Genomic DNA, 12,966 nt, shown 5'->3' with positions numbered 1-12,966 from the left:
CATGCATCATTAATGGCTGTTTGTTTTCCCCCTTCCTTTCTTTTTTGTACCACAATTTCCGGTCTGGGAGTGAAATATAAATCAATCGGTCCCTTTTGCTTTTGCATCTTTGAGGAATTGACACTAGCACTGCCTGCACTAGCTACCCTTTTTCCCCGATTGCTAACTTCCATGACATCATCCTCACCCTCTCCATCAATGAAATTAATCTCATCACTAGGTAACAAATTCATTTGTTCTTTTTCTTCCTTTTTCTTACTCATGTACTCTTTGATTTCTTCTCTAACACTAGATTGGCATCTTGTGCATGCACTCACATTTCTATATCCTCCAGCTAAGTGTTGCTTAGCCCGATAAATACCTCCTTTTGTAACTTTTGCACAGAAGTTACAAGTGACGGCATTTGTATCTTTCGGATTCTCCAAATGTGAGTAATTCCATGCCGGATCCTTTCTTGAACCTTCATTAGGCATCTTTTAAAGTTCAAACTACAATCAAGTTCAATAGAAATTATGTAAGCTGCAAATCAATCTAATTTTCTATAACTATAAGCACCATGATTCATTCTATAACTATAACAACTAAACATACTTTCAATAATAGAACCTAATTATATTATATGAAAATAATATAACAGTAAACAGTTGCTATTTACAATTTGCGATTGTCTTTTATAATTTAGACTTTAGAGTACACTTCACTAATTATTTCATTTTAACATGTTAGAATGATTCAATGGAACAAATACAGGCATACAATTTGGCTGCAATTGTGATTAAGCAAAGTAACTGCAGAATGTGTTGGCTCAAATTGGGAAATAGATCCGTCACAGACTCACAGTCACTCTCTACGTGGAGAGAGCTGATAGATCGGTTTGGAGCTAATTTTTATGGATTCAGTATTTCAGTGTTAAGTAACTTAAGTTTGATGTTAATAAATTTGACTTCAATTTGGTGTTAGTTGTTAACTGGACAACTTCTTCTCTCTATCAGTCTATCTCTCTGTATTTGGTATTTTGGTGTTATGTAAATTCTGTATAGATTAGAAGCTTTGTATTCCTCTGCAAATTTTACAAGAAAATCAATTAAATACCTTCTGATTTCAATAAATTTTTTTTTTTTTGGGTAACCCGTAACCAAGAAAAAGAATTACATTCTATCTGTCACATACAGGCTACAACAATCCAAAAAAAAATAAAAAATAAAATAGCAAGTTTCTTTGAACAGAGTAATTGGTAATCGCATTTTGAATTCTTGATCTTTTGAGAAAGTGGCATATGAAATGATTGTCACTTGCCCAAAATAAAGGTTAGAATCAATCTGTTGGGGCAACTGAATGACGAGGTTCTTTACAAAAAGGTTTAACCAATCTACTTCCCTCTTTAAAGTTCCAACTTTCTTGTTTATGTCAATTATATACCAACAACTAACTTGATACTTCAGTGCTATGAATTATGATATGGTTTGATTTAGTTATCAAATAATTTCATTCACCTTGTTAACCTTGAAATTTATAAATCAGAACTATATATATACATATAGAATTCCTGATGGTTTTATAATTCTTCTCTGTACCTTAATAGCTACTTAAGAAAAAAAATAAAATAAAAAAATAGAGAAAAAAAAGAAGAATAATAAAAAATAAAAAAAAAACTGCCAAACTCGACTCTACAGTCGGTCCAGAGAAGAAAAGAAAAAAAAAAAAAAAAAACTGAGACAGATCACAGATCCGAGAAGAGAAGGAGAGAAGAAGAAGAGAAGGAAGAGGAGAGAAGAAGAAGAGAAGAAGAAGAGAGAGAAGAAGAAGAGAGAGAACGTACCGGCAGAGTCGCGGTGTCACCGACGGCGTAGATCCAGCAGATCCGACACAGATGACAGATCCGAGACCGAGAGTAACTGTTGTCCAAGTCGTCGCCTCTGTGACCTCTGTCTCCAACTTTGTTTTGATGTTTGTTCTTCTTTTGTTTTTTGTTTTTTTAATGTGGTAACAATGTGTTATAAAAGTAATAAAATAGAAACAATAAAATAATAAAACAAATCAATAAAGTCAATAAACAAACAAAAGTTAAAATATTACAACTTCCATTAGGCGCGCCTTTATATCGCCTTTAGCCTTGCGCCTGTAGAGAAAAGGCGCTCGCCTTCTGCAACCCATGCGCCTTAAGGTTCTAGAGGCGCTGAGATGGCGCCTGGAGGCGCCTTGCGCCTCAGGCACGCGCCTCCGGCGCCTTTGACAACTATGGGTCAATCTGTGTCGACACGATTACGACACGAACACGATTAGCCCAAACCCAAACCCTCTTATCTTATGTTGTGTTCATGTCATATCAAATATTGCCACCTCTAGTTGTAATGGGGATAAAGCCTCCGGACCAGATGCTTATTCTATATGTTTCCTTCTAAAGAGTTACTTATCAAACATTTTTTTTTCCCTTCTGGAGAGTTGGGAGGTGGTTGGGGGAGTAGGTGATGGGTACTTTCCATGCTTTCTATTCCCAAGTTCTTTTTGAAAAGAAGTTTGAATGCCACGTTCATTGCTCTTGTCCACAAGAAAAAGGGGGCAGTTGGCGTTAGGGACTTTGGACCTATTAGTTTGGTGGGATGCATTTACAAACTAATTGCCAAAGTCCTTGCCTTGAGCTTGAGGGAAGTTTTGGATGGAATAATTTCAGACTCTCAAAATGCCTTTGTGAGGGACGTCATATTTTAGACTCAATCCTTATTGCAGGCGAGTGGATTGATTCCAGATCGAGCAATGGGATCTTGGAGTTTTTGTGTAAGCTTAATATTGAGAATGCTTACAATCATGTGAGTAGGAGCTTCTTGCTCTATTTGTTGGAAAGGATGGGTTTTGGGGAGAGATGGGGGAGGTGGATTGAGTTTTGCATTTCGACTGTCAGATTCTCGGTCCTTGTGAATGGTGCTCTTACTGGTATTTTCAGTAGATTGTGGGGCTTGAGGCAGTAGATCCGCTTTCTCCCTTTTTGTTTATTATTGTGATGGAGGCTCTGAGTAGGATGTTGAGGAGGGCAATGGATCTGGGTTTTATCAGAGGTTTTAGGGTGGGGAGAGACTTGCCTAGTCAGTTAGAGATCTCCCACCTATTGTTTGATGACGATACCTTAGTTTTCTGTAACGCTGATGAGACCGATATATTTGAAATGTGTGTTGATATGGTTTCAAGCAGTCTCTGGCTTGAAAGTGAATGTGGGGAAGAGTCTATGATTCCGGTTGGGGAGGTCCCTTAGATTTCCTATCTTGCGGACACGCTAGGGTGCGGGGTTGGCTCTTTTCCTTTTTCGTATCTGGGGTTGCCTTTGGTGGCGACCTCGAGGAGCGTGGGTGGATGGGATCCCATGGTGGAGAGGTTTGAAAAGAGGTTGGCAAGATGGAAGAAGCAATATTTATCGAAAGGTGGGAGGGTTACTTTGATGAAGAGCACGTTGTCGAGCCTCCCTACCTATTTCCTCTCTCTTTTCTAGATTCTCTGTTATGTGGCTAGGCGGATTGAGCAGCTTCAACGGAATTTCCTTTAGGGTAGTTTAGGGGAGAAGTTGAAGTACCACTTGGTTTGCTGGGGACCAAGTTTGTAGACCAATCCAGTTGGGAGGTTTGGTTATCAAGAGATTTGAGCCTTTCAATAAGGCCCTTGGGGAAAGTGGTTATGAAGGTTTGGTGGGGAGAGAGACAGACTTTGTAGGGGTGTTGTTGGCTTTTGGAAATTCATCCGGAAGGGGTGGGGCGAATTTTCTAAACACATCAGATCCAGAACAAAAAGTGGTAGGAGAATTCGATTCTGGAAGGACGTTTGGTGTGGGATTGCTCTTTGGCTCGTACTTATCCTATACTTTTCAAGATTGTCGTGGATACGCCTTGGTGGCCGACTGTTATCGGCTTGACAATGGGATGACAACCTGGGATGTTTGTTTTTCGAGGCACTTTCAGGATTGGGAGTTGGAAGATGTTTTTGGGTTTTTAAGAGTTACTTTACCGTCATGAGATTGTTGGAGAGGGATGTGATTCTTGTACTTGGGTTCCTTCTCCGAGGGGAAAATTGCTGTGCGGTCGTTTTATAGATGCCTCACGGATGATCCATGGCCTCCTTTTCCGTGGAAAGCTGTGTGCCGGTCCAACCCTTCAAGTTGGGGTCTTTGTTGAGTTTGTTTGGGTCCATTGGGTTATGCCCAGGTCCTCCAAGGGTATAATTGAGGCTTGTATATTTCCTTAGGATGCGTTCCCCAATTTGAACGTTTTCTAACACAATATTTCTTATCAAAGAAAATGTTTCAAACATCCCTTACATTTTGTGGAATTTTTTTTTCTTACAATGGAAAAATAATTTGTTATCTAGGTAGGAAATTGTGATGTGGTCCGAATTTTGTTTCGGCCCAGGTCACAAAAGTGAGCATTGTGTGGGCCCCCGGGAAAAATTTTATGACCTGTTTTTTCTTTTGCAGGTCGTGGATCCCATTTAGAACTCTCTTGTAGCCCAATATATAAGGGCGTTTAGGGTTTGAAGTGGGTAACGATAGAACACTGAAATCTTCTTAGAAGAGTCACAAAATGCAACTGCACTGGCAATATTGGGTTCTATACTGTGCCATAGCCATCCCATAACAGTACAATCCTCACATGCCCAATCTTCAAGTTCCTTCTTGTCAGAGGGAGGGTTCTGAATTAAGTATTTCAGTTTCCTTCGCCCGCGCAAAATAAAAATCTGAACTGCATGAGCCCAAGAAAGGTAATTAATTAGCTCTATTCAACTATTTCGAGGTAGTCGACCTAGTCATATCGTCATCCTTGACGGATAGTGGTTTGTTGTCAGCCATGGGTAGGATTCAAACCAATAGAACAGAACTAAAAAGCAGGAACATTCAAATGGAAACAGAACGTAATTATGTTTTCAGGACTTTGAGGCTGAAACACAAATCAGGGATTTGGTGTACAACATTCAGAGGAAGAAATTGTATTAAATGCAGCACTTGAAGGCCCAAGAATGCAGAACAGATTTCCGAAGCAAGAAAAGAGTAGAACCAATTTCAGAAGCTGAAGAATGCCAAGAAAACTGACTGGCTGAACCCCTTTGAGCCAAAAATTGATCCAAATGCAGTAAACCATCCAACAAAGAGCAATCAGCCCTCTTTATAGGCTAGACACCATATATTGTGGATTTCAACCAACAAAAACAACAAAAAATGCCCCAAAATCCAGATCAATAAATTTTGGGCTGAAAGACAAAGAAATTCGTAAAATGGAAAGGCCCATCAAATGACTTCAAATATATTTTTTAATTTTTTTTTGCAAAAATCGCCATAAATACCAGGAAATCGAGATGATCAAGTCCATATGATTTTCGAAAATTTCAGCCACCAGATGCTGACGTCATCACAACAGTAGCATGATGTCAGCGTGTAAATGCTGACGTAATATTTGGACAAATCTGGATTGAATAGGAGGCTCTGATACCAAGTTAAAGTTGTAGGATCTTGATAAAAATAGAGGAGGAGGAAAAAAGGAGAAAGAGAAGAAGTCTATAAAGGATGAGTGTGTTAGGGTTACCCATGCCTCTCATCTATTTATATATTGAAAAGATAAAAGTACAATAGTGCCCTTAATGAATAAAAGAAATAACCAACTCAAACTCTCTAACACAACTAATGGAGACTCCATGAATAGGCTGCCAAGAAAGAATAGCTCAGATAGAGATCATCTTGTTAACTGGTGTAAATGTTTCTTGATAATCGATTATCCTCTTATGTGTCTGTTAATCCTTTGGCACCAGCCTTTCCTTGTATTCGTTAGCTGTTCCATCTACTTTCTATTTAAGGGTGCACACCCACTTACACCCTACTGGTCTTTTTTCCATTTGGAACAGAGACTAACTCCACTTTTCATTTCCTCTATGATAGCTTCTTTCCAATTAGGATCTCAAGAGCTTCCTTCCAATCTTGAGATGCAGACATAGAAGACAAAGAAGAAATAAATGCATGATAGGTCAAAGACAAGGAGTTACGTGAGACAAATTTAGAATGGAATGTTAGGTATATCCCCGTTTTCCATTTTTATTGGCAATTGGAAGATCAATTTCATTAACACTAAGATTTATAATACTTGATAAAAATACTTATAAAAAAATATTTAAAAATAATACTTGATAAAATAGAGGAGTCATCACTTGAAGCAAATGACAAAGGAAGCACGGTAAGTTCTGAAGTCGGAATAACTAGGGCATGTAGCCTAGTGGTATCTCTGCTCGTTTCAAAGGTGGAGGGTTCAAGCCTCTCCAAGAGCATTGTGGGATATTTGTCCAAAAAAATAAAAAATAAATCTGAAGTCAAAGATTCCAATGGACCTGGGGGAACATTAGCGGTGCTCTACTCCACCTGGCATCTAATTTGACCACCCCACATCTAGTCTACTATAAGTCATGTGTCTTTCACTCTGAGGAATGGTCTCCAAACTGTAGAATCCTCCCCTTGATCATGAGCATAGACTGGAGGCTGTAGGAATGACATATCTTCCTCCATGCTATGCTTCTCTCCTTAAAGAGATGGTTGATGAGCAAAGAATACCTCTAATTCATGAATGCTAATAAGCACCATTCTGGATTTTGATTTTTGATTTTTTTTTTTTTTGGGGGGGGGTTGGGTATCACTTCTATACCCTTTCTGAGTAGCCCAGTATCCAATAAGGACATGCTGTAATAACTTCGGGCCAATTTTTTCTGTGGATGTTCTATGATCATGAACAAAGCAAAGCACTTCCTTGAAGTAACTCAAAAGAGCTTTGAAGTGAAGAACTCTCAGAGGTCTTCTGGTTGATAAGCTATGCTGCTGTGAGGACCTAATGACCCCAAAAAGATTTAGGGTAAACATCAAGGTACGAGCTATTTCAAAAAGATGATGGTTCTTTCTCTCAGTGACTTGTGTCACCCCATCTTTTGAAAGTTGATGGTATTATAAAAAGAAAGAAAGAAAAAGTAAGCACCTGGGGCAATTAGTAAACCCAAGTGACACATGAGAAACAATAATTTAAGGTGACAAGTTAAACAATACCCAGAAATAGAGACAACGCGTGGAAGTCCAATAAATTAGAATGAATAATCATAAACAAAACGTGCTTCTGAGGAGTTGAACTTTAGACCTGATGCTTCCTAAGGCATCAGGGCCATGTTCTTATCCACTTGAGCCAAACCCTTGAGGTTGTGCTTCTATTATTATTACTAGGGTAATACTACTTCTTTTTTTTTTTTTTTTTTAATCTGGGGAGCTACAAACCTTATTTAACCTATCGTTTTATATGTTGCAGGTTTCAATGTGGAGAAAGTTCAGTATAAGAACGTAATGTTCACAGTGTGGGATGTAGGTGGGCAAGAGAAACTAAGGCCACTATGGAGGCATTACTTTAATAATACAGATGGACTGGTAATGAATATATATTTATTATTATTATTATTTGGATTTTGATTGTATATTTTTCCCACTGGATAATGTTTCTTGGTAATCAACTAATTTTCTCTTTTTGACTGCTCCATATCTGTTTGCCACGCCCTTTACCAATTGATATGTCTCAGTGGCCCTAAGTCATCTGGTAAGAGAAAATAAAAAGAAGAAAAGTCTCACTGGCTTTACATCAAGGTCAACGTGGCATAGGATTAGTTTGGCTTACTGAACTCATTGTGTTTATAACCATATCTTCATCTGCCTTGTCGTTTAGATATGCTTGAGCTTCACAAATCTGTTGATGTGTTTATACTTTGTATATATTACCTGTACAGATCTATGTTGTGGACTCTTTGGATCGGGAAAGAATTGGAAAAGCAAAGGCAGAGTTTCAGGTTGTATATTCTCAATGATTTATGGTCAAGGACTCCAGCTGATGGCATAGTTTCTCATTTTGACCAATTTGTCTTCTTTCAGGCCATCATCAAAGATCCATTTATGCTCAACAGTGTCATCTTGGTGTTTGCAAACAAACAGGACATGGTATGTTCCATTCGTAATTTTTACACACATCAATGTAGTACTAGTGTAGTATATACATTTAGTTACCATCTAGCCTTTGGCTCCATTGTTATCTCCTCCTCTTCCCTTATGAGAGGTTGAGGTTCAAGTTCCCATTGGGGAAATATCGTGTCTTAGTGCACCTACCACAAAGAAAAGGTAATATATATATACATATATTTAGGCCAATATGACGAGGACACGATAATAGGTGCATGTGTTTGACATGAACTTGAACTTCGAAACTTCTGAAATGCTACCTCCAGAAACTTGATTATATAGAAAGGATTCTATCATTTTGGTAGACTTGGTTGTCGCCTTTTTTGTTTGGTTTTTTATTATTATTATTTTTTTATTTTGTTGATAAAGTAAGATTGTATTAGAAAAGAAGAAAGCTATCAAACGGGAATCGCATCCCACAAAAACTACAGAAGGCCAAACAGGGACCTTAAACTCTCAATGAGTCCAAAAAATTAGTATCTCCCCCATGGATTACAATTCCTCCCAAGAACCCAACAAAAGATAGAACTAAGGATAGAGAACTTCAGCGCCCCAACAGGAGTCTCCTCTCCCTCAAAGGATCTCTTATTCTGTTCTAGCCATAAACACCACCATACACATAAGGGCAGCCCTCCAAAAGTCACAAACTTGGGCATCCACTGGACACCCTGTCCAAGCCTCTCGAGGAACGAGGCGAAACCCACTGCATCCCGAATAGACCCAGCAATAAACTCCAACAATCCCGGGCCATTGGACAGTGTAGAAGAAAGTGATCAACTGACTCTATGTACCATATTTAAGTTAGAAACTTTGGGTTTTACAGGTTTTATTATAACTGAGATAAAATATCCCACTTCTTGTGTTTCCAAATTGAAAAATAGAAGGAAAGAAGGGAAGGGAATGGCAGAGAGAGAAGAAGAGAGGGAGGGAGGGGGGGAAGGGGGGATGGTGTAGGGAAAAATGGGTGCTTGAATATGACCATCTACCTACATCTGTTGTGTAATACAATTCATATGTATATGTCGTTGTTACGACAAATGCAGTGAACCAAGCAACAATTACGAAACACGACAGAAAAATAAACACACCATGCAGAGAACACAGACTTATACATGGTTTGGCAAAGCCTACGTCCACAATGGAGATCCGGCGAAAGTCTTCACTATGTGTAAAATCAGAGATTACAAGTTTTAACCCCCCACTCTCTCTCTGTGTAGGATTTTTAGTCTCTTGATCATCATATATCAAACCCTAAGTGCCCTTATATATCGGGCTACAGGAGAGTACTAATTATGGTCCATGACCCATGAGCAAAAACGGATAAAAAATTTTCTTGTGGCCAAGCCCCCGAACCCCCAGAACTTTGGTGGGCTTGGGCCCACACAAGCTCATCCAACAGGTCGTCGGGTTGTAAGCGGGTCACATCTCAACCCGGCACCAACAGGTCGTCGGGTTCCTTAGGTTGCCTTGCGCCCTTTGTGTAGTTATTGGGACGAGTTCCCCTTTTTGAACGCTTTCTTATACATTTTTTACTTATTAAAAAAAAAATGTTTAGTCTTGGATCTTCTAGTTGAACTTGAACTAATTAGGAAACCCCAGACCACCACCGAATAGATTGTCACTTCAATACAAAGTATCTTAAATAAACTCCAGCTTCCCTTTTCTTGTTACATGTTTCGTGTGAATGACATTTTGGTATTAGATTATAGTATTCCATCTAAAAGTACTTTGTTACTCAGAGCATATTAGTGTAATTTATGACTGCAGAACTGCCTCATCTTTTCGGGTGATATGAAGCTTTTTTGAGGGAGGAACTTCATGTTTTGTTTTTCTAGTGTTGCCTAGGCTTTCTTCATTCACTGCAATAATTTCTTTGAGACTAATGGACATTCTTAACCTTTAATATACAGAAGTTTGAAATTTAGAATTATGCTAATATGCTCATTTATTTGAGACGAATGGACATTCTTATCCTTTAATATCCAGAAGTTTGAAATTTAGACCGTAGAGAGCTTCCTTGTATTGCCTAGCTACCATGATTGATTTTGTCAAATTAATGAACCATTTGTTTTACTTTTTTGACATGTATACTATAAACGAGCACCATAGGAGGCACAACCAATGAATGCACATGGTTTACAGAAACATTATAACTAAGCCCCTTCTATATGACTCAATTCTAATGGGTTTATGTGCATAAAACGTAAGCAGACCAAACCCATGGCTCTGAAACAAAGCCACGCAAGGCCCACTGATCTAGACCTAGAGGGGGTGAATAAGTCTTGTAGAACTTCTTAACATTCAGTTAAAAATAAATCCGTTAATCTCGTAATATGGTTAATATTAAAAAATTACTTGTTTTAATTTGCTTGAATGAAATGCAAGTGGCAATTCAAATTAAACAAGCATTAAACCATAAATAAATAATTAAAGCAATAATTAATGAGCATCAGATTTTTACGTGGAAATACCTTCAAAGAAGGGAGAAAAAATCAAGGGACCTAGTCCGACAAATTAATCCGCTATAACAAAATGAGATATAAACCTAGGTCAGAGTTTACTATGGTCAAATTCCTAGTTGATCTCTGGATACGAGACACCAAACCTTCAGTATAGTCGAAGATCTCCAGGCCATCTTTCTGATCTGTCTACAACATTCACAACGAATTCGCTTTATTGATTAATCTCAGCCACTATTCTGTCCATTTGAGAATTTGGTTGATTACTGTGACAGTGTTTAATTAATCTTTTTTAGCTCAGCAATGGTTGTATTAACACCAATAACCAACAACTTACCAAATCTAAGATTATGATTGTTGAAAACAAAAACGATGCACTTTTTCACCAAAAAAAAAAAAGAGTGAAGTATTTGCAAAATAAGAGTTTTGAAGTTGTTCCAAGTACTAAAGGGGAGATGGAAATAAGAGGTATCGGCTTCCACCTTTCTGCCTAGATTACCTGTGAAACCGTGCATGGCCTTTACCTTGCCAACTGGAATAACTTAACCCATTTGCGAGATTGATCCACAAGCTTAATACTAACTTAAAGCATGAGAAGATATGTCGAAGATTTTCCTATGCTCCAGAGAATATAATCGTAGCTGTTCCTCTGCCCTACCTGTCTCAACTCCCCACTATCCTAATGAATGTCATGCTCAAACACTTCATCGGCATGATAAACAGAAATGGTGAAAGGGGGTTCTCCTACCTCGACCTTGAGATTGTAGCAATATTATTTCATTAACCTGTAAGAAACATGTTTTTTCTTTCTTTTTTTCCTTTTGGATTTGTTAGCAACCATCTACTCTAAAATCTTAAGCTGTTAGATTTGTGGCCTTCTTTTGGTCCAACACATGTTTCAATTTTAATTGTCAGGGTAACGGTGAGGTTTAAGCTTTTAGAGTCGATGGTTGTTAACAGGATTTAATTGATGGTCACTTTTCTATCTACCTTTAAAAATTATGCTGACTACTAGAAAGTTGTTGGCTGTATGTTTCAGACTTTTCTTTGTAAAGACTGAAAAGTCTGAAGTACACCGATAACCGTTTTTCCGTAACGTTCACTTGCACATCCTGTTTTGATTTTTATTGGCTGCTTATATGCATAGCACTGGCAAGTCCTAGGCTGCAAAATATTTATTTGTTGTATTCTTCCATTTTCTTTTTCCTTTCTGGTTCAGAAAGGAGCAATGACACCAATGGAAGTGTGTGAAGGTCTGGGTCTCTATGATCTTAAGAACAGAAAATGGCATATTCAAGGTACTTGTGCTCTTAGAGGAGATGGCCTTTATGAGGGCTTGGACTGGTTAGCTAGCACTCTCAAGGAGTTAAAAGCCGCTGGATACTCCTCAGTGGGCACCTCATCCTACTGATTAACAAGGTTAAAACTTCTTATCTCGGTCTTGTTCACCATGAGAAATCGGTAGCCCATCTAGCTTCTTCTGATTTATTTCTTATTGACTTGTTTCCTCAGGTTTAATTCAGATCCCGATGTTCACCGATGGATGAAGCTGAAGATCAGAAAACATCTGGAATTTAAATGATTTTTTGAGTTATGTTTTTAAAGCTAATGAAAGTTAATTAGGTGCTTACTTCTGGCTTTCATTGCCACTTTGATCTGTGACTCTGTATATTGGCACACAGGCCCCATCTTTCGAGGTTAATTGGACTCGGGGGATTTGTCTATGCTTTGGATGTCCCCCACGATACTAATGTCATATATACATTTCTATATTTGAAGAATATAAAGGTGGGTGAGTAGGTTATATCGCTCTCTCTCTCTCTCTCGCGCGCGCACACACACAATGTTCCACTGAGTTAGAGAATTGCAGATTTTATTATTTTTAGCGGACTCATGAACTGTCATTTGTAGAAATTGTTAATCCAGTATCAAAGAAGATACAAATTGTGGCCCTAAAGACTGTTATAGTTTTGGGATGTGCTTGGTTCAATTTTCTAAAAACCGTTTTTGGCATTTGCTTGGCTGTTTCCAGTGGGTTGCTGCAAATTTTGTCGGCTTTTTTTACTGCAAATCTTGCTTATTTTTATTTTTATTTTTACTGCAAATTTTGCTTTTTGTTTTTTTACTGCAAATTATGAGTCTGTCAACGAATGGACCTCCGTTCTCTCCCGGTGTATTCAACATTGCAATTAATTCCTTGAATTATTCCGCAATAGCTAATAACTCCCTCGAATTTTAAAAATCCCTAAATTATAGTAAGTAATTTGCAAAATGCTCTTTCATCATGCTAACTTGACAAAATTATACAAGTACCCCTGAAAAAAATTAGAACAAGAAAATTAAGTTAAAAAATTAATCTGAAATGAAAGAAATGTCTAAAACTGAATAAAGATTGTAAGATGCACTCTTGAAGAAATTCAAATCATCTTCCTCTATTTGAATCTCAAACAAAAATCCCTATATTGGATTCTTGGAATTGGAATTGGTTGAATTGGAGAAAATTTT

General features: G+C 38.0%; 1 protein-coding gene across 2 annotated transcripts in view; it reads left to right on the top strand.

Annotated features, from left to right (window-relative positions):
* The window catches only part of LOC132268187 (uncharacterized), a 29,816-nt gene extending 17,551 nt beyond the window's left edge, over window positions 1-12,265 (top strand). For both annotated transcript variants that reach the window (XM_059768970.1, XM_059768971.1), the window contains 5 exons: window positions 7,308-7,423; window positions 7,777-7,836; window positions 7,919-7,984; window positions 11,681-11,880; window positions 11,974-12,265. In XM_059768970.1, the coding sequence (XP_059624953.1) occupies window positions 7,308-7,423; window positions 7,777-7,836; window positions 7,919-7,984; window positions 11,681-11,872 (434 nt within the window). In that variant the 3' untranslated portion in view covers window positions 11,873-11,880; window positions 11,974-12,265. The remainder of the gene's footprint in view (window positions 1-7,307; window positions 7,424-7,776; window positions 7,837-7,918; window positions 7,985-11,680; window positions 11,881-11,973) is intronic.
* Window positions 12,266-12,966: the final 701 nt, after the last annotated feature.

The sequence above is a fragment of the Cornus florida genome, unplaced genomic scaffold, assembly GCF_030987335.1.
Source record: "Cornus florida cultivar Cherokee Brave unplaced genomic scaffold, ASM3098733v1 CherokeeBrave_3.0.0_Hap2_Chr08, whole genome shotgun sequence".
Lineage (NCBI taxonomy): Eukaryota > Viridiplantae > Streptophyta > Magnoliopsida > Cornales > Cornaceae > Cornus > Cornus florida.
Note: the sequence above shows the minus strand (reverse complement) of the source record. Positions and strands in the feature narration are given on the sequence as shown.